At 50.7% G+C, this 25,013-nt stretch overlaps 1 protein-coding gene across 12 annotated transcripts in view; it reads right to left on the bottom strand.

The window, feature by feature from the left end:
• The window catches only part of Mink1 (misshapen-like kinase 1), a 54,668-nt gene that overhangs the window by 3,594 nt on the left and 26,061 nt on the right, over positions 1-25,013 (bottom strand). The window contains exons 2-24 of one of the 12 annotated variants that reach the window (XM_013013319.1): positions 13,756-13,821; positions 10,959-11,015; positions 10,749-10,874; positions 8,608-8,718; positions 8,168-8,258; positions 7,636-7,766; positions 6,943-6,997; positions 6,725-6,803; positions 6,323-6,498; positions 5,866-5,935; positions 5,283-5,493; positions 4,188-4,304; positions 3,655-3,741; positions 3,221-3,448; positions 2,833-3,006; positions 2,226-2,486; positions 1,822-1,907; positions 1,566-1,676; positions 1,312-1,430; positions 990-1,081; positions 735-758; positions 464-627; positions 40-145 (exon numbers count right to left, since the gene is read on the bottom strand). In XM_013013319.1, the coding sequence (XP_012868773.1) occupies positions 40-145; positions 464-627; positions 735-758; positions 990-1,081; positions 1,312-1,430; positions 1,566-1,676; positions 1,822-1,907; positions 2,226-2,486; positions 2,833-3,006; positions 3,221-3,448; positions 3,655-3,741; positions 4,188-4,304; positions 5,283-5,493; positions 5,866-5,935; positions 6,323-6,498; positions 6,725-6,803; positions 6,943-6,997; positions 7,636-7,766; positions 8,168-8,258; positions 8,608-8,718; positions 10,749-10,874; positions 10,959-11,015; positions 13,756-13,821 (2,742 nt within the window). The remainder of the gene's footprint in view (positions 1-39; positions 146-463; positions 628-734; positions 759-989; positions 1,082-1,311; positions 1,431-1,565; positions 1,677-1,821; positions 1,908-2,225; positions 2,487-2,832; positions 3,007-3,220; positions 3,449-3,654; positions 3,742-4,187; positions 4,305-5,282; positions 5,494-5,865; positions 5,936-6,322; positions 6,499-6,724; positions 6,804-6,942; positions 6,998-7,635; positions 7,767-8,167; positions 8,259-8,607; positions 8,719-10,748; positions 10,875-10,958; positions 11,016-13,755; positions 13,822-25,013) is intronic. The other 11 variants (XM_013013320.1, XM_013013321.1, XM_013013324.1 and 8 more) reach the window with 11 other exon arrangements.

Genomic DNA, 25,013 nt, shown 5'->3' with positions numbered 1-25,013 from the left:
ACGCTCAGGTACGGGCAGAGGCAAGAGGGTCCCACTTACACGCTGGACCACCATGGTGCCACCCCCATATGGGGCCTGGGTCCCGGACATCTCCTCGACATCGTGAACTACCATGGTGCTGACACTGTCTGTGTCTCCATCGCTGCTGTGGAAGAGAAGAGGGACCTCCAGGTTCTGCCTGTCACCCAAATGCCACAGAAAGCACATCACAGTGACTTGGGCTCTCAGCATAACTGAAACACTGCTCAGCCCTCCATGAATGGAGGGGGGGGTTCCCCATGTGGCACTTAGAGAAGGCTGGTGCAGAGACAGAGCATCTGCAAGGGCCTCACCATCAGCAGAACCGTGGGAGAGGTGGAAAGCCAGCACCTCCCCATTTTCACACTTGCCACAGCTGGAACGTAACCCCTCCTCCACTGTTCACCTCTGATGCAGGTGGGCCCAACCCCAGGATGCCCCTTACCGGCCTCCAGGAGTATCTCTGCTCCCCTCTGATGGTTCACCATCGCCTTCCTCTTCATCATCTTCACTGCTCTCCACCTCCTCACTGGAGGATGAATAGTCCATGGCCTTCTTGGGAGGCCGTGGGGCCTCGTCCAAGGTCCGTTCTTTCAGCAACACAAAATCCTACAGGAGAGGAGAGGTTTGAGGGGAGCCAGTAGGGCTCAGGTACAAGGCAGTACAGAGGGGACCAAGAGACAGGAGAAGCTCCCACAGCAGCCCCGCTCACTAACCTCACCAATTGCTCGCTTATAGCTCTGGGAGGGGCCACAGGGGGAGAAAGGCAGCCAGGAGGAGGCATAAGAGGTAAGAGAGGTTAGTAACATGAGACACGTTGTCACGATCCCCACAGTTCTCCTGTTGTGTGCATTAGTGAAGGTCCCATCTTTGGTACCCAGTGCCCACCCCAGGGCTCTGGAGGCTCCACATGCTGCTCCGGCCCCCCCACCCGGAGAATGCGGGGCTACGCCTGCCACCAGATGACTCACTGCGGGCCGGCCTGGCCGGGAACGGTGGTCATCAGGCTTGGCTTTGTTCCCAGGGGAAAGCACTGGGGAGGAGCTGTCCAGTTTGGTGGAGGCTGGCCGTGGCAAGGTGGGAGAAGGGAGGTCACTGGCACCTGGAGGGGGTGGCCTGCCCATACCCTAGCTGGTCCTGTGGCCCTGAGCCCACGGCCCAGCACCACGTTCCATGCCCGCCCTGGTCTCCCTTGCCCCTCTGCTGTTTTGGCCCACAGCCACCAAAGACAGGGCCCGTCCAGATCAAGCCTGGGTCAAGGGCCAGGCCAAGGCACAGCCCTGGCTCACGTACTTCCCACCCGGTTCCGGTTTCGCTCCAGCGAGCCAGCCTGGGGGAGGTGTCCATGAGAAGCAGGCAGAGCACTGTCGGGGCGCTCCCAGCCAGGGTCGCTCCTCCTGAGGTCAGGGTTACTGGAAGGGAGCAGAGCGGAGGGTCAAGGAGCTGCACCCCATCCCTGGGGTCCGGCTGCACCTGCAGGGGGCCATCACCAGGAGAGCCGTTGGCAGAAGTGAGAGATGACAGTGAGTGAGGGGCGACTCCATTACCTAGAGGTGTTGGGCGGGCCAGGGGGCTGAGCAGGGGGCCCTAGAGGCTTGGGGGTGCCCCGCTCTGCTCGCCTTTGCAGATAGATTTGCCAGGCGGAGTTGCTGCGAGGTCTGTGGAGGGAGCACAGGGCGCGGGAGGGGGCAGGGAGGGGCTGAGGTGACCGGGTCAGGCTTGCCCGTCCCTGGGTGGGGAACCTGGTCAAGTCCCCTATGCTCCTACTCCCTAGGCTGCTACCCAGTCCCTCTGCAGGGTTACCTGGCGCGGACAGCCTGGGCTGGCCGGGATGCTCCAGCCCCACTGGTGTTAAGGGCAGTGGCAATAGATGAGGTCCTCTGAGGCACCTACGAAGAGAGCAGCCAGGGTAGCCTGTCAGCCCTGTGCAGCACACCATGGACACTCATCCTCCTCCTGCCACTCTGAGGTGCCCTTCCCAGCACTGGTGGATAGGCAAACAGGTGGAAGTGTGGAAGCTGGGAAATGGAGCTGTGGGATTCCTGCCCAGAAAGGCTGCTCCCTAGTGTCCTGGCGATCCAGTTAGGTGCAGATCATCATGCACAGCAGGGCTGCCTTCTCTTTCTTCCCTTCCCACTCAGAACTCTGCCTTGCCTGCCCTGCCTTCGCCGCCCTCTGTTCTGTCTGTTCTCCAATGGTGTCCTTACCTTGGGTGGGGCCTCATTATCTGGCCGGACCCAGGATGGGGGATTCGGGCTAGGGCCAGGCCCTTCAGAGGTGGGATCAGAGTTCTGGCGGATGACAGCTCCTCGGGCACTGGGTGTGGCAGTGGGTGTGGGAACAGCAGGATCCGGGTCGTGGGAGGCTGGGAAGGCAGCCAGGTTTCGAGTGGGCTGGTCCTGCAGGGACTGGGATCGGGGCACAGGTGCGGCATATGGCTTCAGTGGGACCCGGTGTGCCACCAGGCTCTGCAGGGAGAGACCAGGGAGGGTGGGCAGCCTGCTCTGCCACCTGCACCCCCACCTGCGGCTGGGGCTGGGCTGAGAAAGGGCATCGCTTGCCCCTTTCATCAAGGGACTAGCAGGTAAGGAGGGCAGACACACAGCAGCCAGCAGGTGAAGGTATCTGCCCAGGTGGCCTGTGCTTTGTGCATGAAGAACAACATGTCCTGTGCTGTATACATGGAAGGCGGACATGACCTGTGCTGTGTGCATGAAGGAGGGCACGTCTGTGCCTGGGTACATGGACACTGTACCTGTGCTGTGCGCAGGGATCCCTGGGCCCATGTGTTATCTAGGAATGGCAGAGACTCACCTTGTGTGGTCCCTCCTGGGGCTCCACTGGCCTCTGCATGGGAGGAGTTTGAGAAAGGGGTCCTGGGGGACCAGGGGAGGCCTGTGAAATGGGAGGCTCTGGTCCTGTACTGCTTGGCTTGGTCTTGGCCAAGGGAGAGTTCTGCTGCTTGTTCATCCTTGTTCTTTCTTCGACCTGTGATGCAAAGAGGTGTCAAGCAGGCTGATTCCTTGCTTCCTTCATCTCAACATTGACATCCCCACTGCTCCAACTGTTGCAGCACTATGGCCTGTGCCAGGTAATCTTCCCCCTTCCCAGGGCCCAGTGTGGTAGATCAGCTGCTTCTCACAAATTCATTGGCCTCAGGCAGAATGGAGTATTTCTTAGGGCCAAAGGAGACAGTGAGTACCTCTCGGGCCCAGGCTGGCTTGTCAGCAGGATTAATGCCCCGGCCGTAGTGATACAGAGGCTTTCTGTCCCCAGGCAGGATCTGTTGTTGTTGCTGCTGCTGCTTCTGGAGCTGCTGCTGCTGCTGCTGCTGCTGCTGCAGGGACTTGAGGTAGGCATGCTCCTGCTGCAGCTGCCTCTGGAGCCGCTCGGACTGCCGCTGCTCCTCAAGCTGCTTCCGTTTGTATTCCTGGGCCCAAGGGTAGGGAAAGGGAGGGCTCAGCAGGATGTGGCCCTGGGAGTTCGAGCAGGCATGCCCTGTCTTTCCTCCAATTGCCTAGAAGAGCTGCTTCCCCTGGTATCTTGGCGAGTCCCTTCCCCTACAGTGTTCCCATCCCAATCCAGCAAAACAGCCCTGGATGGTATCTTCCTGAGGACGCCAAGGGACCCCGTTACCAGCAGCAGGGCCTGTTCCTGGAGCAGCTGTTGCTGAAGGATCTCGAGCTGTCGCTGCTCCTCCTCTAGCCTGTGACGGATATATTCCTGGGGGGTGGGGTGGGGGCACAGGGCAGGGAGAGTGGGAGAGGCAGCGGAGGAGGGTGCAGCGGCGGCAAAGGAAGGAATCAGCAGGGTGAGGATGAGGGGGAGCCGAGGAAAAATGAGCCCCCCCGGAGTGGGGGGGGGTGAGGAGGTACATATGGGAAGAAGAGGGCAGAGGTGATGAGGAGGAAGCAGGTGGGGACCATGAGGGAGAGGAGTTGGGATGGGTAGAGATGGGGCATGAAGGCACAGAGACAGGAGGAGGACAGGGAGCCAGGGTGGGGGTTGAAGGGTGGGAGAAAACAGAGAGAAAGAGTGAAGCTAGAAAAGATAGGAGGAATCTGGGGGTCAGGGAGCAACAGGGGGGGTGGGCAGGCAGCAGGAGCAGGGGGCAGGGGGCAGGGAAGGACTGGGAGGCGGGTGTGTGCAGTGTGCTCTGGCCTCAGTACCTGCTCCCGCTCTGCCTGCCGCCGTTCCTCCTCCCGACGCAGGGCCTGCATGTCCTCCAGCCGCCTCTGCTGCTCCTTCTCCTGCAGCTTCCGCTGCTCTCGCTCTCGCCGTTGTTGCTGTGGGTCCAATAGGGGTGCTCTTGAGGACTGCACTATATGTTGGGGCAGCACAGCCCTGGGAGGGGGACCCTTCCCATGGGTGGTAGGGGAGTGACTCCTTGCTTCACAGGGATGGTAGAAAGAGAATGGCTCCACCATGTTTCTGCATAATACACCTGCTTCGGAGTCAGCTCCTGTGCACCATGACCGTAAGCAAGGGCTTAGCTTGGGAAGATGGCTCCTCTGGAGAGGCTGTGAGCACGGGGTTAGAGGAGCTGAAAGCAAACTCTGACCTTGGGGTAGGAGGAATTCAGTAACACCTTTCTCTACGCTCGGCCCCACAAAACAACAAATGAAACCTAGGGCCCACCACAGTAAACCCTGGCCTCTCAACTCAACCTTTCTCTGGTGGACACCAGTGACAGCATTTGGCCACTAGAGGACACTACGTGGCCATGCACAGGGAAACAATCTGTGGATTTAAGGAGTGATTTTTGACACACCAGTAATCTTCATGACCAGAATCTGTCTCCCCCAAACAAGCACAGCTGCAGGAGTCCATACACGTGGAGGGACCATTTTGGCAGTGAGCTTGCTGGCCAGCCTTCACATACCTCATTAGGCTCGCCTTTGTTCCTCACTACCTAATGCTATTTACACTAAAAGAAAACCGCAGAAGGTGCTTCTGTAGCAGGCTCTCTTGTAACCTAGTCTTTGTTCAACAGAGATGGGGACCTGCTTTGTGGGGAGGATGCTTCAGCCTGCTACCTCCTGTCTAGACAGAAGTTTAAAGTCCATCTATGAACATGGAAACCAGAAAACTCCTTCAAATTCTTCCATTTGTGTAAGACTGTGTTCTAATGTGCATGACATGGCTGTATGTGTTAGAGAAGGAGTAGGAAGGCAAGGCCCTTGGTCACTCCCCTATTGTCCCCACTGTCCTGTTAGAAGAAGGGATGGGGGTCAAGGCAGGTAGGTGGGCCAGAATGGTCCTACCTCCTCTACTCGCCGCCGTTCCTCCTTCTGCTCCTCTATGCGGCGCTGCCGCTGGTGCAGCAGGTGTTTGATGTGGGCCTCTGGGTCTCTCTGCTGTTGCTGCTGCAGTTGCTGCTGCTGCTTTAGAGCCTCTGAGTTGCTCTTATTCTCCTGCTGGAGTCGGAGGAATTCACGGCGTAGTGTAGACTCCCCAGGCACATTCATGATGGAGCTGAATCAGTGACACAAAGGAGCACAAGGTCAGAACTCGCTAGTGCTCCCTCAGCCCAGGGGAACCTGTCCACTAGGCCAATCTCCTCTGGTCACTCCCAGAAGATCTGTTTTCTCTTTTGCTCTGTCTTTTTTTTTTTTTTTTTTTGAGGCAGTCTGGATAATCATATAGGGCAGGCTGGCCTCAAACTTGGAATCCTGCTGCAGCCTCCTGAGTGGTGAGGAGCGCACAGATGCACACCACCACAGCCAGCTTCCACCCAGCCTTTTGTCCACTTCAGCTCTGAACTCTCCCTCCCCAAGACGAACAGTCCCCAAGCCAATGTCCACTGTTGTCCCCTCCAGCTCCTGCCTGCCTCCTAGCCAAACCCACCTTGGCTCTCCTTCCTCTCCATGGCTGTCATCTTCTTCTTCACTGCCACTGTACTCATACTCCGTTTCCTCTGCAGGGGGTAGACTTCCTCTGTTGATCTGCCCAGTGCCCCAGGCCCCACTCTGGACTAGGGCAATCTTAGATGGCCTGTAAGGCCTGTCTAGGTGGCCCAGCTCCTGGAGCAGTGGGGAGACATCTCAGTTTGGAGCTGGACAGACAGGGGCCATACCCCGAAGCGGGCAGGGTTCAAGATGCTCTGTGCGCTCACACATGCGCGTGAGGGACAAGAAAGGCCATCCTCATTAGGAAAGGTGACTCGGGCTGGATATCTGGGATATTCCTTCTACAGGGAGAGCTGGGGCCTGGGAGAGATGTGCAAAGAAGCCACAGGGGCAGCAGAGAATAGGTGGGGCAGAAGTGTCTCCTAAGTGTTTCTGGCTCCCGTCTGCCCACTGACCTTTCTCACCCCGCTTCTTCCGGGAGCGATCAATGTGGTCCTTGAGTTGGATGCGGACCTGCCGCTCCGTGGGCTGGTCTCGAATGAAGGGAAACTTGAGCAGCTGCTCTGTTGGTGGGCGGCTCAGGTATGTCTTGATCAGACAGGTGTCAATGAAGTCAATGAACTTCTTAGACCTGGAAATGGTGGTGGCTCACACTCGGGCCCCTCTTAAGATGGAGGATCACAGGAAGAAGAGGGGGGAAGCACTTATCCCCAACCACTTTGACTTCCCTTCCTGACTTCCATACCCAATCCCACCACCCCTACACCTCTTCCATGATACAGATCCAAGCCTGAACACAAAGGGACATTGGGTTGGTATGACCTTTCTTCCCACATCTCACCCCTTCAAAGACTTACCATTTCTTGGACTTGAGCCTAGGTGGTGGGTTCCGAGGGATGAGGAAGAGGGCTCGCATGGGATGCATGTCACACAGAGCTGGGACATGGAAAGGACAGTTGGTCCTCTCTGCCACTTGGTGAGCCCAAAGGACCACTCCTCAACATGACCTCCTCCCTCATGCCCAACCTCTCGGTCCCCTTTCTCACATCCTACCCAGGAGAGACTCAGCACTTACGGGGGGCTCCCTCTGCCATTTCGATGGCTGTGATTCCTAGAGACCAAATGTCACTCTGTGGAGGGGAGAGAGGTGGTGACAGGTGAGTATTCCCGACAATTATGCCCAGTGATTTTTCTACCTCCCACACTGCCATCTCTACAACTCCTTCCTGCTCCATACTCTTTCCCAAGACCAGTGTATGCCAAGTCATCTGGGCCTCCCATCCATACCTTCCTTGCCATAAAACATTCCTCTTTTCTTTCTCTGTCATTCATGGGGCTTGAACACTGGGCCTCGGTGCTTTTGTGCTACTACCACTAGAGCCCCAGCTCCACTTCCAGCTTTTTGGGGTTAATTGGACATAAAAGTCTCACAGACTTTCCTGCATAGGCTGGCTTCGAACCACAATCCTTAGAACCAAGCCTCCTAAGTAGCCAGGATAAAAGGAGTTAATCACTAAGTGCCCAATTTTTTAAGATAGCTCAGGCTGGTCTGGAACTTGAGATCCTCGCCTCAGCCTCCCAAATGCTGACATTAGAGGCAGGCAAGCAGGTAGGTCTCGCTGCACTCAATCTCACTGCTAACATGCTAGCACATCTTCATTTTGCTTCCCACTCTGTTTATGCCTGACTTTGAAGCTATCCATTAGACCCCATATGAGTCATACATGTCCTCTGGAAGCCCCTTCGTTCCCCTCTTCCCACTTCATACCCTGTAATCATAGGTGGCATCGGGGTTCTCATCACAGGCAATGACCTCTGGGGCCATCCAGTATGGGGTCCCAATGAAAGTGTTCCGCCTGCCCACAGTCCGGTCCAGCTGAGCACTCACCCCAAAGTCCACTGTGAAATGGGGAGGAGTTAGCATGGGGAACACTGTGTGCTCCATTGTCTCACATCTCAGGATGTGGATGTGCCTGGCCTGGGGCAGCTGAGGCCTGTTTCCATGCAGTCACCTTAGCCCCCCCTTCCACTCCACCTTCATCTGTTCTTCCTGCTTCTTGGGGACCAAGGGAAAGAATCCCTGACAATGGGGATCACACCATCCCATCTCCCGCTGACTGTGGGTAGACACCTGTGTGCTAAGTAGGTGGCAGGTAAGAAGCTCCTTAGATTTTTCAGCAGGAAAGAGGCTTCCCAGGGCAGGGAGCAGGGGAGGGAGTAGGCCTCCCCAGGACACTGGAGAGAGAAAGGGACCCCATTCTGTGTTGGAGGTAAGAGCACCTCAGAAGGAAGCAGCGCACCTAACTTGACCTCGGCATTCTCTGTCAGCAACACATTCTGTCCCTTGATGTCTCGATGGATCACCTTGTGGGCATGGAGATGGGCCAGACCCTGGGACAGCAGAGTAGAGAAAGAGGGGTGGGAAAGAGTAAGGAGGTGAAGGGCTCAGGGAGGGGTAGCCATCAGTCTACACAGAACTTGGGCTCTCTAGACTCCCACCCCACAGTCCTAAGTACAAGCAGAGCAATCCTGAGGAGAGCTTCCTCCAAGTGATGCCTCTGGAGAGGCACCAGCAGTTGCAGGGTTGCAAGTGGAGCCATGGCACAGCCTGGGAACAGTTTTGTCTCTTCCAGCAGCCCGAGTTCCCAAAGCTGGGAGGCTATATCCACCCCACCCCATCAGGCCAGCCACTCCTTCCCGAGGGTAGTCAGTGAGACAAAAGGCAAGGGCCCAAGCTCACCCTGAGAATCTCCCTGCAGATGTAGGCAATACAGTCCTCCTTCAGGGCGTTCCCTTTTGTGTTCTTTACCAAGTCAGTCACTGAACCAGCACCACAGAACTCCATCACCAGCTATGATCCCAGGAAGCATCAGAAGGGAAATTATTTATCAGGCAAGGCCTCTACCCCTGGCCTTCATTCCAGACCCCTGGAGGAGGACCCGAGGTCTTGGGACCAGAACTGGTTTGAGCCAGACGGCAGGGTCTGCATGAACCCTCCAGGACTTTGAGATCAGAAGAGAAAGGAAGGTCAGGCACCAGTGGCTCAAGCTTGTAATCCTAGCTACTTAGGAGGCTGAGTCTGAGGAATGTGGTTCAAATCCATTCTAGGCAGGAAAGTCTGTGAGACTCTTATCTCCAACTAACCACCAGAAAACTGGAAGTGGCACTGTGGTTCAAGTGGTAGAGCACTGGCCTTGAGCTGAGGAGCTCAGGGATAGTGCCTAGGCTCAGAGTTCAAGGAGGGAGGGAGGGAGGAATGGAGGAAAAGGTACATAGCTGGGAAGGAACTGGCAGGATGAAGCTGAGCCTTGGGCAGGAGTCCCAGGACTCCCTCAAACTGCCCATAGTGATGCAGGGTATGTTATTCCCCAAGGAACCCCTGAAACTGTCCACATGGTGTTGCAAGGTGTTTCTTCAAGGAAACCCTAAAACTGCACACAAATAATACAGGGCACACTTTGCTCAAAGAAGGGCTCATGCTTTTATGAGATTCTCACTAGGACTTGACCCTAAAGTAAGCCATTGCTTAGGGCAGGGGTCAGCAAACTGCAGTGGTTCAAGGCTGCTTTTGTTCATCCACCCAACAAGGAATGGTTCTGTAATTTTTCTTTTCTTCCATGCTGGAGAGCAGACTCAGGGCCTCATAAACGCTAAGCAAACATCCTACCACTAAGTTATATCTCCAGTCTGAATTTTATAATTTTTAATGGTTGGGAGAAAATTCTAAAGAATCATATTTCATGACATATGAGAATGATATAGAATTCAATTTTAGTGACCAAAACATGAGTGTCTGGGGATACCGCCATATTTTTCTTTTTTACATATTGTCTACTGCTTTTCTTATGACATCATAGCAGCAGAACTGAGTTGTTGTGATGGAGCAAATATGACCAGCAGAACCAATACTACTTACTATCTGGCCCCCACACAGAAATAGTTTGCCTCTAAAAATGAGGCTAAGAATCTGGTCCTCCATGCCTGCTCTAATAGAGAAGTGCAGGGAATGCACCCAGTGAGTCCCAGAGGAAACCTGGGAAGACTTCTTCTCCCAGTGTCTTCTCCAAAAGCCTCAAACAATGCAGGAAAATGCTAGATGGGACACAGATATTGGCTATGCAATAAAAGGAATTTGCATGTGCCCTAAGTCCTGGGCCTGATCTTGGGCCAAAAAAAGCAGTGGGTGGGGGGAGGGAGGGACAAGAGGATGGTGCCCAATATGTCAAGAGGGTGCCAGGGAACTATGCCTCACTGCTAGTCCTCAGTGATCTCCCACTGCTCACAACCTGGCAATGTGTGTGTGGGGGGTCCCCATTTCAGAAGCCAGAATTGTGGCTCATGCTTATCTGTGCAGGGCACACAGAAGGTGCTTGCTGAATATTTGTCTTGCTGACTTGTGGGCGGGGAGACTTAACATGATCATCAAAGCCCACAGCCACTGTTCTTTCCTTAGGGTGAGGCTTGGAGAATTGTTGGCACCCATGCCCAAGCAAGGGAGGGGAATGACTCTTAGGAATGTTTTGGGTCATAAGGAATTTGGGTAGGCTCTGGTTCAAAACCCACAAGTATACTGCTAGAAGGGGTACAGTGCTGGTATCTGAGTCCTATTGTTTCCCATAGGAATTTTGGTTCTGTGGCTTTCCCAGGATCCTAGAGCTGTGCTCACAAGTAGGAGAAGTTTCCCCAGTCTCTTCTGGCCAACACCAGGTGTCTATGGCCATTTATACAGTGCCTGTCAGACTGGCCAGGGCAAAGGTGATCCGCAAGCAGGAGAGGCTGGGTACACTGAAGGTAGGGCTGCTGGCAGGAAGAGAGGCTGGGGCTCCACACGAGTGCCTGGAGGTGGGAGACGCAGGAGGGGTAGACAGAGGCATTTCTCACCCAGAGCTGGTCATCATTTCCAGGGGGGCTCTTCTTGATGAAGGCCCCATAGTAGGTGGCAATGTTGCGGTGGTGAGAATACTTTTTCAACATGTTGATCTCCTGTTTGATCTCTTCCTCCTCATCCTAGGTGAATGGGAGGAGGCAAGCCCTGAGACCCCAACAGCCCCTGCTGACGCCATCCCCACCCTGCCCAGCTCCACTCCCTACCTCCGTGACATCCATGACCTTGATGGCAGCCAGCTGCCCAGTCTTGACATGCCGACCCTACAGGGCAAAAAGCACAGTGTGGAGGATCTATGCTCAGGGAGTAGAACAATAACGAAGGTTTGATTTTTGGAGGAGTACATCTTACAGCTGTTTTCTGTGCCTTCACTGTGGCTAGACACCTGAGTCTATATGTGGTCATAGGAGTAGGAATCAAGAGAGAATTCTTGAGCCAAGTGGCTAACAGAAAAACTACTTAGACTGCCATTTCCACACTATAAAGATAAGACGTGACAGAGATGAGGGTTTCCCAGAAAAACAAAACAAACAAAAAACCCCAGGAAAGATGAGTGACAGGCAGGGTGTTCTCTGGCACAGACTTCCGTCAGAGTGAAGGTACTTCTGCATCCCAGTGGAGGTGCTGGGAAGGAAGGGGCTTCACCCTTCTCCTCTAAGTAAAACAAAATGCCTACTCCAGACAGAAGGAAGGCCTATTCTTTTTTTTTTTTTTGGTCAGTCGTGGGGCTTGAACTCTGGGCCTGGGCGCTGTCCCTCAGCTCTTCAGTTCAAGGTGAGCGCTCTACCACTTGAGCTACAGCACCACTTCCGGTTTTCTGGTGGTTTATTGGAGATAGGAGTCTTGCAGTCTCTCCTGGTCTCTCCTGCCCAGGCTGGCTTTGAACCTTGATCCTCAGATCTCAGCCTCCTGAGTAGCTAGGATTACAGGTGTGAGCCACCAGCGCCCGGCTAACGAAGGCCTATTCTATGATTAAACCTACTCCTAAAGCTTTTCATTGTTAACAGGGAAAGAAGAATGGCACAACTGAGACTGGGCAAAGAGAGGGGCTGGCTGACAGGTTGACACCCCAGCACCGGTCTTTTATGTGTTGAGATCTGAACTCAGGGTCTCACTTTCACTTAGCTTTCTGCACTTACTGCTGGGGTTCTACCACTTGAACCATGACTCCATTTCTGGCTTTTTGCTGGTTATTTGGAAGTAAGAGTCTCTAGGATTTGTTGAAACCACAATACCCTGAACTTAGCCTCTTAAGTAGGATTATAAGTGTGATAGGATTATAGGTGTGACCCACAGGGACCCAGTTACCATCACTAGTCTTTGTATGTGTATGTGTGCATTGGTACTGGGGCTTGAACTCAGGGCCTGGGCACTGTCTCTGAGCTCTTTTGCTCAAGGTTAGTGCTCTATTACTTGAGCCACGTTTTTTTTTGGTGGTTAATTGGAGATAAAAGTCTCACTGACTTTCTTGCCCAGGCTGGCTTTTAACTCAGATCCTCAGATCTCAGCTTTCTGAGAAGCTAGGATTACAGGCATGAGCCACTGGCACCTGGCCCAAAATCAGTCTAATAGGAAAGTCCCTTTGTTGACTGTGCCCCAGCTATTCCTCATTTTCTCCACCATCCTGGAGAAATTCTTAGCCAGAGCCATCAAAGGCTTAGACAAGAAAGCCCACAGCTTCCTGAGAAGGGCAGAGTGGGGGAAGGCAGCCTTTTGTGCAATAGACACGGGTACTGCCAGCTCCTGGATTAATCTTGTCCTCAGCAGCCATTCATGAATCCCAAGCCCAGGGGGTGTGCTTTACTCTCAATTCCTGTGTGGAGAACAGGAAGTGTATCTTCCTTTTTTCAACTCTCCTTACTTTATCCTGTTATATTATCATAAGTCCTGGCTAAAACTTTTAAAAAAAAAAAAAGGTTCCAAGAACAGAGAAGCACAGCACACAGAGCTGCCTTTCCCATGGAAACAACTAGGCAAGAAGTAGGGATGCCTGTTTCCCAAAGCTTACAAGGGAAGGAGGAAGTGGTTCTAGTAACCCAGAAATGCATTAGACTCATGGAAACAGCAAGCACTATGTCTGGAGATGAAAAAGTAGGTTTCAGGGCTGGGAAGGTGGCTCAGTGGTAGAGCGCTTGCCTTGCATGCCTGAGGCCCTGGGTTCGATTCCTCAGCACCACATAAGCAAAAAGAAAAAAGCTGGAAGTGGCGCTGTGGTTCAAGTGGTAGAGCGCTAGCCTTGAGCTGAAGAGCTGAGGGACAGCGCCCAGGCCCAGAGTTCAGGACCCACAACTGGACCCCCCCCCAAAAAAAAAAAAGAAAAAGAAGGTTTCACTCTGTGTTCTAGAGGGTCCACCAGTGCAGGGTAGCACCACCTTGAACACCTGCTCCCTGCTGTGTCTGCTCCCCTCCCCAATTCAAGTGTGGGCAGTTGGCAGGTCATGTGAATGGGCTGCCTGGCTGGCCAGGCTAACAGCTGCAGTCAATGGCTTCACACACTGCTTGTGTGAAGATAGACACCCTCAAAAGCAGGTCTGTGCTCTGGCTGCAGCTCTGTTGGGAGGTAGCTGCAGGAGGTCAAGAAAGCAGCGTCTTCTCTGCAGAAGGCCACCTGTCAAACCTGGGAAGGAACCAAGCCCATATCTCTGGCCTGAATTCCCAGGTGAACTCTGACACTCACATCACCACACTCTCCCCACTGCCCTCTTGGCTCTTCCTGTTTCCAGTCTCACAGCTGCCAGCTCCAGTCCTGTCCTGTCCTGCCACACCCAGAACCAGTTCTGTATCAGAGGGAGAAACTAGCCAATGACAACTCCCCCCCCCTCCCCCCGCAGGCCTGCTGCTGTTCTGTTTTCCTCTCAGGTCCTTTCTTTTCCTAGGTCCCCCTATGCTCTGTAGGTCTCTTGTAGCTCCCCTCAAATCTTCAGGCCCAGAACTATTCTCCCACTCCTCTCAAGAAAGCCCACAGTTGTTCCAGGTCACACTTCTGCACCATGAGTGTCTCACCTTGTACACCTGTCCGTAGGTTCCATTGCCAACCACCTCCACCAGCTCAAAGATTCCAGCTGGGTCCTGGGGTAAGGGGACGGGAAGAAGACAGAAAGGACAGATGTCAGAACTCCAAAAAGGATTTGATGCTAGAAGGGAGGAGAGCACTCATTCGGACTGCACTTTGGGAGCAGGACCTATTTGGGGGCCTATGGGGGACCCTCTTACTGATGGTGGAAGGAATGGGAGAAAGGGAAGAGTTCAAAGGAGAGAAGATGAATGTCAGAGTCCCGATGGCTTTTCAAGGCAGACTCCCGATTTCTAACTTGCTGACAATCTCTGTTCTATCCTTGCCTGCAAAATAAGGGTGCCTGAGGACACACCTCGGGTCTGGTGAGGACTTTAAATGAAGTAATGCCAAGATGGAACCTGGCACAGCGTGTATGTGCGCAATAAAAGTTAATTGTCATTGTTCTTATTTTATTTTAAAGACAGGATGATCACAGGAGAGGCAGCAAGGAGCCACCTCCTTTAGTCCTTCCCTCCCCTTCTGAGTCCTTCCAAAATGAGGGCTTCTGGCCAGATGCTGGGTCATCTAGGAGCAGGTAAAGGAAAGAAGGGAGAGCAGGTGACTTGGGAAAGGGCCCTTTGATGGGTCAGATGAACAGGGAGAGCTCTGCATCCCCTTTCTTCTGAGCCTAGCAGTGCCAGGAGGAGGGCCTAGGGCTGAACAAAGCCTCTAAAGAGGCCTATCCTTGTGCGGGCCAGAGCTACACAGCTGCCAGCCTGTCCCGAGGCTCCCCACACCCCCATGGCAGAACTGCTTTTTTGAAAGAGAGAAACTGGAAGGTAGGGCTACGAGCTAGAGAAATTGGTCCCTGTACCATCCTGCTCTGCAGCTCCTGGGGGAGGAGGCAGGGAGGAAGGCAGCCACTGAGGAATGAACCGTGTAGAGATCAGGTAACAGTATGAAATCTAAACCTCTCTCATTGTTTTTGAAAAACAAGATAGTATTTCTAAAATTAAAAAACAAAAAAACACAACGGAAGAGACCCACACACAAGCCCCAAATGCCTTCATTCACTAGAATAATCAGCACACAGGACAGGACTTGGTCATGGCAGAGACCAGCAGGCACCAGCCTAAGGCTTTCCAAGAATGTCTTCACTGAACTCACTGTCCACTTTGTCAGAGGAACTGAAGGGGAGGAATGGACGAACCCTGGCTCCCTCAGCAGCTAGACTAAAGCATGTATAAGTGCATTTAAAAAAATTGATTTATTTTTGTGCTGGTAGTGGGGCTTGAACTCAGGGCCTTAGCTTTTTCCACTCAAGGCTGGTGCTCTACCATTCTGGCTTTTTTTCTTTTTGCTTATGTGGTGCTGGGGAATCGAACCCAGGGCCTCAGGCATGCAAGGCAAGCGCTCTACCACTGAGCCACCATCCCAGCCCTACTTCTGGCTTTTTGGTGGTTAACTTTACCTCCCCATGCTCACTTTAAACCGTGATCCTCAGATCTCAGCTCCTTGAATAGCTAGAATTATAGGGCACGTGCCTGGCTATAAATGTGTTTTGTCAATTCCCCAGAGAGAGGGAAGCAGTCCTTGCTCAAGAAATCTGTCTAGCACTAATGGCTGGGACTTGATAGCCCAAGAGTACCTGGACAGACTAATCCAGAAAGCATCAGGCAGAACTCCAAGGGCCTTCTACATGCTCTTATAGGTCCTGGTGACCAAGCACTGTGACACACAACTGTAACTGCAGCTACATAGGAAGTGTAGGCAGTGGTGTGACAGCTGAGGGTGACTGGGTTAAAAAGCAAAAAGGGCTGCAGACATGGCTTAAATGGTAGACCTGCCTAGCAAGCATAAGGCTCTGAGTTCAAAGCCCACTACCAACAACAAGAACAAAAATGCACCTCATGGTCTGTACGTAGTCAATTATTTTGTTCCACCTAAGTTACTGAAAATCTTTACTAGATCTAAAAAGTCAACGGGGGCTGGGATGTGGCATAGTGGTAGAGTGCTTCCCTAGCATACATGAAGCCCTGGGTTCAATTCCTCAGCACCACATAAACAGAAAAAGCTGTAAGTGGCACTGTGGCTTAAGTGGTAGAGTGCTAGCCTTGAGCATAGAGAGGTTCAGGGACAGTGCCCAGGGCCCTGAGTTCAAGCCCCAGGACTGGCCAAAAAAAAAGAAAGGAAGTTAAAAAAAAAAAGGCAATGTGGGGGGGTGGGTGAGGAGGAGGTGCTGTGAATGAGAGGTTTGTCTGAACCTGAAAGCTGCCAGGATTTGGAAAGAAGTTATCTATCTGAAGTTCTAGGCATTAAGGTTTGGCTGGAAGAGAACATAGTTCCTTAAAAATCTCCCCAAGAGAGGACCTCAACATTCTGAGATCTTGTAACACTCACTGTTGGGAAGTCCTTTCTTGAATCTAATTAGTTCTTTTTTCAGTGGAGTGAGACAGGAATAAGGACTCACGGTTGTTATTTTCAGAATGCTCCAAATCTAGGAAAATCTGATGGGACTGTTAAAGGCATAGTGACATTCTACCATTGCCATAAATCACCACCAATAACTGTGTGCGTGTGCGCGCGCGCGCACACACACACACACGTGCACATACTGGTACTGGGGCTTGAATGCAAGGCAAGTACTCTCTCTCTTAACATTTTTGCTCTAGGCTGGCATTCTCTACCACTTCAACCATAGCTTTACTTCTGGCTTTTTGCTGGTTAATTGGAGATAAAGAGTCTCACAGACTTTGCTGCCCTGGCTGGCTTAGAATTATGATCCTCAGATTTCATCCTCCAGAGTAGCTAGGATCACAGGTATAAGCCACTGGCTGGCTCCCTGGCCACAAAACCTTTTTTTGTCGGCCATGGGGCTTGAACTCTGGGCCTGGGCGCTGTCCCTCAGCTCCTTAGCTCAAGGCTAGTGCTCTACCACTTGAGCCACAGTGCCACTTCTGGTTTTTTCTGTTTATGTGGTGCTGAGGAATTGAATCCAGGGCCTCATGCATGCAAGGCAAGTACTCTACCACTGAGCCACCTTCCCAGCCCCCCCACAATGCATTTTAATGTTACAATTTGTACACACACACACACACACACAGTCCTGGAGCTTGAGCACAGGGCCTGTCCGTGAGTTTTTTCACTCAACACTTGTGAGCCACAGCTGCACTTCTGGCTTAATTTTTAGCCATTAATTGGAGATAAGAGTCTCTTCCTGCCTTGACTAACTTTAAACCTTGATCTTCGGATTTCAGTCTCCAGTGTAGCAAGTATAGTCATGAGCCACTAGCACCTGGCTTAATAATCTCTGTAAGCTGGATCACTGAGTTCAGATATTAATATCCAATGAGTTTCAACTCTGCTTCCTGACCACACCTCCTGGAGATAGAAATCACCAGCTTCTTGTATGCCCCCAGTCCCAAAGATGTTCCTCAAAGGCTGAGCCCACTCTGCTTTTTCAACAGCAGCTCTTTTTCTTTTTCTTTTTTTTGGTCAGTTGTGGGGCCTGAACTCTGGGCCTGGGCACTGTCCCTCAGCTCTTCAGCTCAAGGCTAGTGCTCTACCACTTGAGCCACAGCACCACTTCCGGTTTTCTAGTGGTTTATTGGAGATAAAGGACTTTTCCTGCTCGGGCTGGCTTTGAAGCATGATCCTCAGATCTCAGCATCCTGAGTAGCTAGGATTACAGGCGTGAACAGCTCTTTTTCTTCCCTCTACAATTCCATCTAGGTTCCATGCCTCCTCACTCCAAGCCACAGCCATCCTGCCCTTTTTCCTCCAGGTCTCTGCTTTACTTTCAATTCCTGGGCTGCCAGTCAGGCCTGTCCTCTGCCCTTCCTCCCAGAGCTCCTTGCTGCCTCCAGTGACAGGTTTAACACATGTGCTCCTGTCCCAGCATTGACAAGACTCCTACCTGCTTCACAAGGAAAGGCCCGCTTGAGCCTGGTATTTACAGTTGCCCCATTATTATCCATCTTGCATTAGTATCTGTTTGCCCTACACTGGGCTGGGCCCTAATCCAGAAAAATCAATAAGAAAGCCTATCTTATTTCACACAGGGGACTAAACAACAGGACCAAGCATACACGAGAACTATTACCTCAGCATTTCAGACACACAGGCTACACAGCACAGAGCAGTGGAAAGCATGAAAGCTGCTGGAAATGCCCTTGGTGTGGGAAAACACTGGCAAACAGCTTCCAGTGAGAACCTGGACACCAGCCATGGGTCCCAGAGCAAGTGCTTGCTTGGGGCCTCATTTCTTCTCACAAACTGCGAGGGAACTGCATTGGGTAGACAGTCTGCTCCTTAGCTGGGCGCCGGTGGCTCACGCCTGTAATCCTGGCTACTGAGGAGGCTGAGATCTGAGGATCATGGCTCAAAGCCAGAGGGGCAAGGAAAGTCCGTGAGACTCTTATCTCCAATAAACCACCAGAAAACCGGAAGTGGCGCTGTGGCTTAAGCGGTAGAGTGCTAGCCTTGAGCTGAAGAGTGCAGGGACAGTGCCCAAGCCCAGAGTTCAAGCCCTATGACCAACAAAAAAAAAGAAAGAAAGAAAGTCTGCTCCTTGGCTTTAGGGAAGAGAATGGAAGTCTAGGTAAGGAAGTTTCCAGCAGGTCCCTGGAGGAGACCGGGTTGGAGGGCTTAGGAAACTGGGTAAGTTTCCAGTTGGTGACAGGAGCTGGAGAGTGGCAAAGGCTGTGTCTTGCTGAGGGGCAGCATTTTGGGTTTGGATGCTAAGTTTGGGATGTTAGGGGAGGTGTGGGAGGCCACATCTATCAAGCAATTAGAAACAGAATCTGGAAATGAAGATGCAGAGGCCCTGGTGAATGTGAAAAGAAGATGGATTACAGGAATGGGCAGCAGGAATGGCTGCATGCTGCACAGCAGATTGAACAGACTCTGAGCCTTTCTGTGTGGATGACAGGCTGGCAGCAGAGCAGTCAGACACCAAACTTTAACCTAGGGACCCTTCCTGGAACACAGCAGACAGCAGGGCAGGAGGAGACAGCAGATGAGGAAGTATGGGCTGGAAGAAGTGTCCCCTCTGGAGAATCTAAGTTTGAGAGGAAGGGAAATCAGATGATGCCTGGAGGAGGCAGCAGGGTCAGATGAAAGGGTTCTCAAAGTGGGACATGCCTGTGGATAGGAAGAAGCTGAAACAGGAAGGTAACAGATCAGGAAACTTGATGGGGCTTGAACTCTGGGCCTGGACACTCTCCCTCACCTCTTCAGCTCAAGGTTAGTGCTCTACCACTTGAGCCACAGAGCCACTTCCAGTTTTCTGTTGGTTAATTGGAGATAAGAGACGTATGAGCTTTCCTGCCCTGGGCTGGCTTCGAACCTTGATCCTCAGATCTCAGCCTCCTGAGTAGGATTACAGGCATGAGTCACTGACACCCAGCTGATTATTTAATTTTATATATACATGTATGTATCTGTATGTCAGTATGATGGGGTTTTTGGGGGTGGGGTGGGAAGGATTGGTTTAGTTGTTTTGGTGATGCTAGAGATCAAACTTCAGGTCTTACATAAGCTAGTCAAACATTGTACCACTGAGTTACATTCCCAACACAGGGAATATATGCTTCTACATGCTTCCTCTGGTTTGTAGCAGCAATAAAAATCCAACCTTGCCTATTTCCCTTTCATACACAAATCCAAGGATTCAAAATGCCTAGGGATGGATAACAGTTTAGATTTGATTTGTGTACTGACGGGGCTACAAATATAGTCCTTCAAATACTGTACTACCTGATTTGGATCACTCTCTTTGAAGACTCTAGAGGGGAGGCAGCCCTAAATAAAAAAGCTCAATGACAGGGCTCACACCCTGAGTTCAAGCCTCATCTTTCTCTCTCCATCTCCTTCTTCCTCCCACTCACTACCTCCTTCCCTCCCTCCCTCCCTCCTTTCCTCCTTCTCTCCCTCTCTCCTTGTCTCTCTCTCTCTCTCTCTCTCTCTCTCACACACACACACACACACATACACACACACAAATCTGTCTTGAAGAACAAAGCTGAAGATTCACATTTCCCAGTTTGAAAATTTGCTACAAAGCTACAGTAATCAAGACAGCTTCATACTGGCATTAATGACAGAAATACAGGGTAGACAGGATAAAGGAAAATAATTGAGAATACAAAAGTAGAAGTCTTTTATTTATTTATTTGTTGTTTATTTATTTAGGTCAGTTGTGAGGCTTGAACTCTGGGCCTGGGCCCTGTCTCTCAGCTCTTCAGCTCAAGGCTAGCGTTCTACTACTTGAGCTACAGTACCACTTCCAGTTTTCTGGTGGTTAATTGGAGACAAGAGTCTCATAGACTTTTCTGCCCGGGCTGGCTTTGAGCCATGATCCTCAGATCTCAGTCTCTTGAGTAGCTAGGATTACAGGCACTGGCAAAAGTAGAATTCTTTTTTTTTTTTTTTTGGGTTAGTCATGAGGCTTGAACTCTGGGCCTGGGCGCTGTCCCTCAGCTCTTCAGCTCAAGGCTAGCATTGTACCACTTGAGCCACAGCGCCACTTCCAGCTTTTTCTGCTTACATGGTACTGAGGAATCGAACCCAGGGCCTCATGCTTGCGAGACAAGCACTCTACCACTGAGCCACCTTCCCAGCCCCCGAAGTAGAATTCTTAAATTAATGATCAATGTATTTTCAATATGATGCCAAGATCATTCTATAGTTTCTTCAATAAGGGGCTCAGAAACAGCTGGATAGCTGCATACAAAAGGGAAGGTGGCTCAGTGGTAGAGTGCTTGTCCTGCATGCATGAAGCCCTGGGTTCGATTCCTCAGTACCACATAAGCAGAAAAAGCCAGAAGCGGTGCTGTGGCTCAAGTGGTAGGGCAATCGCCCTTGAGCTGAAGAGCTGAGGGACAGTGCCCAGGCCCAGAGTTCAAGCCCATGACCGACAAAAAACAAACAAAAACCTAAGAATAAAACAAACAAGCAAAGAAACACAAAAGTATGTCTTCATGGCCAGGGATCAATAATGGGTTTTTATAAATGACACCAAAAGCAGGCTGGGCAGGGTGGTACACACTTGTAGTCTCAGCAACTCAGGAGACTCAGAACAGCCTAGGCAATATAGTTAAGATCCTATCTCAGCCGGGTGCCGGTGGCTCATGCCTGTAATCCTATCTACTCAGAAGGCTGAGGTCTGAGGACCACTGTCAAAGCCAGCCCAGGCAGAAACATGTCCTGTGAGACTCTTATTTCTAGTTAACCACGACAAAACTGGAAGGGAAGCTGTGACTCAAAATGGTAGAGTGCTAGCCTAGAGCAAAAGAGCTCAGGGATAGCACCTAGGCCCTGAGTTCAAGTCCCACAAGAGACAAAAACAAAACAAAACAACAACAAAAACCCTACAGGTCATTCCTACCACAATGGCTATAACCAGAGGACAAACAATGACAAGTGTTGGCAAGGAACCGGAATTGGGAATTGGGAACCCTTCCCTCCCACCCTGCCCCTCCCGCCCCTAAGTAAGATTACTGGCAGGCATGTGAAATGATGCAGCCACTTTGGAAAACAGTTGGGCAATTCCTCAAAGGTTAAGCAGACTTATCATGAGTCAGCAATCCCATGGCAAGGCGGAATTCTAGTCAAGCACATGTCCAAACAAGAACCTGTATGTACACGTTCACAGCAGAATTACTCACAATTGTCAGAAAGCAGAAACCACCCCAATGCCCATCAACTTACAGATGGATAAATATGGTCTATCTATATAATGGAGATTACTGACAATAAAATGAAATGCAGTTCTGCTGCTAAATGCTGTAACACCTTGAAAATGTTGTAATGGAAGATGCCAGTCACAAAGGCCACACATTCTAGAACCCATTTAACATGTCATGTCCAGAAGAAGCAAGTCAGCGCACAGAGACAGAAAGTAGGTTAGTGCTGGCGGGTCTGGTAGAGAGGGAGGGCATGGACAGAGACTGCTAGTGACAACTGTGTTTCATGTGGGCTGATGAAATGTTCTAGAATTAGCGGTAATGGTTGTATAAATGTGTTTATTCACTAAAAGCTACTCAGAATTTTTTTTGGCCAGTTGTGGGACTTGAACTCAGGGCCTGAGCACTGACCCTGAGCTTCTTTTTGCTCAAAGCTTAGTACTCTACTACTTAAGCCACAGAGCCAATTCCGACTTTTTCTGTTTATGTGGTACTGAGGAATAGAACCCAGGGTTTCGTACATGCTAGGCAAGCACTCTATCACTAAGCCACATTCCCAGCCCATCCAAAATACTTTGAAAGGGATATAGATTTTCATGCAGTGTGAATTGTATCTCAATAAAGCTATTATTAAAAAAACCCTAAGATTATCTTGCATAGTACTCAATAAATTCTCATTAATCCCATTTTCCCCTCTTAAGAAAACTAGCTAAGAGTACTAAAAGTTCCTACCAACATGGAAGGGAACCCTTAAAATGCTTCAAGTCTGGCCAGGCAAGGGTGGCTCATGCCTGTAATCTTAGCTACTCAGGAGACTGAGATCTGAGGATCACGGTTCAAAGCTAGCCCTGGTAGGAAAGTCTGTAAGACTCTTATCTCCAATTAACCACCAGAAAACTGGAAGTGGCACTGTGGCTCAAGTGGTAGAGTGCTCACCTTGGGCTGAAGAGCTGAGGGACAGCGCCCAGGCTAGAGTTCAAGCCCCATGACTGACACCCTCTTCCCCCCGAAAAAAAAAAAAAAAAAGCTTCAGGTCTAATAACACATATGAAAAGTCCTGCATCAAACAAAGAAAATAATGTAATAAAATAACTCATTCATGTCTTTAACAGATGATTTGATTTCAATTCTCAGCTTTACTGTATTTGAGCACAAATCACTTAAATCTCTGGGTTCCCTTTGACAAGCTAAGAAACCTTTCCATTTCTATCATTCTAGTCCACATTCCGTGATGCGGATAACGTAAGTCTATTCCTTCTTCCTCTGACAGCGACTGTGTTAGGCTAGGGGACAGAACAGTGAATAAAATGGGGTAATACTGATGGGGAGGCACACACAAAACAACTCTACAACTGATTATTTACCTATAGCTATGGTAAGTCTTAGTGCTATGGAGGTGTACAGAGTGCTTTAAGACAACAAACTTGACCAAGTCCCGAATACAGGCATCATGGAAGGATGTTCACAGCTGCGATCTTCCCAGTGCCGCCTCTGAACAATACACACGACCATCTATTCCTCCTCCAGCCTGCCCTATACCACCTCCTGCCAGCTCCCACCGAGCTGTCTCAGGAATGGGCTCACTGCCCAAGCTCCCTATGTGCCTTAATAATCATAATAGCTAGTAATTTTAAAGCACTTCCTTTTGTTCCTGGTACTGCCGAGTTCTTTAGAGGTATTGTCTAATAACAAACTTTGAGGTAGGTACTATTGTTAGACTCAGCTCATGGCTGAAGGAAGCACAGAGCAATTCAATGACTTGCTCAGGGTTACATACAACTAGGAAGTAGTAGAGCCAAGATCTGACCTAAAAAAAAAAAATCTGACTCCAAGGCCCACAGAGTGCTTTGCCAAGCGAGTTCACAGCTCCTGTTGCCTGAACGTGTTTATAACCATTTGGTTCCCTTTCTGGTCCTAGCAAGATTCCAAGAAACGAATTCCTAACCCAAGATAATCAGTTCAACACTGAAGGGAAACAATGACCTAGGGCAAACTTCCTCTCAGCTGTTCCAACTCAGAGGGAAGATGCCAGATAGAAAAATGAAGGTCAGGTCTGGAGAAGCCATTATTATCTCAGGTAAAGGAAAGCAGAGCTGTCAGGAGAGGGCAGACTATACATAGTGAGCAAAGCAGACTCAAAGGGAGAGAAGCTACAGAGGAGCTTGGGTGAGTGAGGGATTCTAGCCATCCCCTGCTGTTACCACAAGTCCAGAACTACCCCCACAATTCCAGTTTCAAGGATTCAGCTATGCTGCAGTTCTTCTCAGCTGCCAATGAGATTCTCAACTAATTAGCACAGTGCTGAGAGTTTTTCACATACCAACAATTTAATCCTCATATAACTCCGTGAGGTAGACAGTATTATTATCCACACTTTGAGACCACACACAGGTCTCATTTCCCACACAGAAAAGAAGCTGCTTAAGGGCAAGAACTATGTTTAGGTGACACCTGGGTATTATACACAGTATGAGACTTATAGATTCATAATGATACAATGCCAGGAGGAAAAATAACAAATGAAAAGACTAACTATAAGGCAGATGCAAAACTACTTTCACTGAGCAGTGAACAATCAAGGTCTGTCTCTTTTTTTCCCCTCCCCTTTTGTACCAGTACTGGGGTTTGAATTCAGAGCCTCTAGCTCTTACTTAGCTTTCTTGCTCATGGCTGGTGCTCTATCACTTGAGCCATGTCTCCAGTCTGGCATTTTGCTAGTTAATTGGAGGAGATGGAGTTTCCAAGACTTTTCGGCCCCAGCTGGTCTCAAACTGTGATCTTCCAGGTCCCGCCCTCTTGAATGGCTAGGATTTTAAGCATGAACCACTGGACCTTGGTTTGCAGCATTTAATCTCACTAGAGCATTTCTTCCCAAATTTTACAAACATTAACATTTTCCCATTTAATTAAAATTTCCAGCTGGTAGAAACTGTGGGAGGCATCATAAAAGAGTTAGGCTCAACTCCCCCACAGTATAATCCCTGTTTTCACTGTATTTTTTTGTGTGTGTGGGGGTCATGGGGCTTGAACTCTGGGCCTGGGCGCTGTCCCTGCGCTCTTCAGCTCAAGGCGAGCGCTCTACCGTGTGAGCCACAGCGGCACTTCCAGTTTTCTAGTGGTTTATTGGAGATAAGAGTCTCACGGACTTTCCTTCCCGGGCTGGCTTTGAACCGAGATCCTCAGATCTCAGCCTCCTGAGTAGCTAGGATTACAGGCGTGAGCCACCGACTTGTTCTCACTGTATTTGATGTTGGTATAATTTGTGGAGGGAAAGGGAAAAACCAAATTGCTTAAACAGGGATACAGGTGGACCCATTGCAACAATGAGATGTACAAAATGTTATGTCGAAAAATGAACTCTACAACTTTGGCTGGGGGTTAGGGGAGGGGGTTAGGAAGGTGGAGGGCAGGGATAGTAAGGGGAAACATGGTAAGGGGAAACAAAGGAGGAGGCAACAATGCTTGATAAGAAATGTACCCATAGGGCTGGGAAGGTGGCTCAGTGGTAGAGCACTTGCCTTGCATGCTCGAGGCCCTGGGTTCGATTCCTCAGCACCACATAAGCAAAAAGCCGGAAGTGG

The sequence above is a fragment of the Dipodomys ordii genome, unplaced genomic scaffold, assembly GCF_000151885.1.
Source record: "Dipodomys ordii isolate 6190 unplaced genomic scaffold, Dord_2.0 Scaffold19, whole genome shotgun sequence".
NCBI lineage: Eukaryota > Metazoa > Chordata > Mammalia > Rodentia > Heteromyidae > Dipodomys > Dipodomys ordii.
This window is presented reverse-complemented; position numbering and strand designations above follow the sequence as displayed.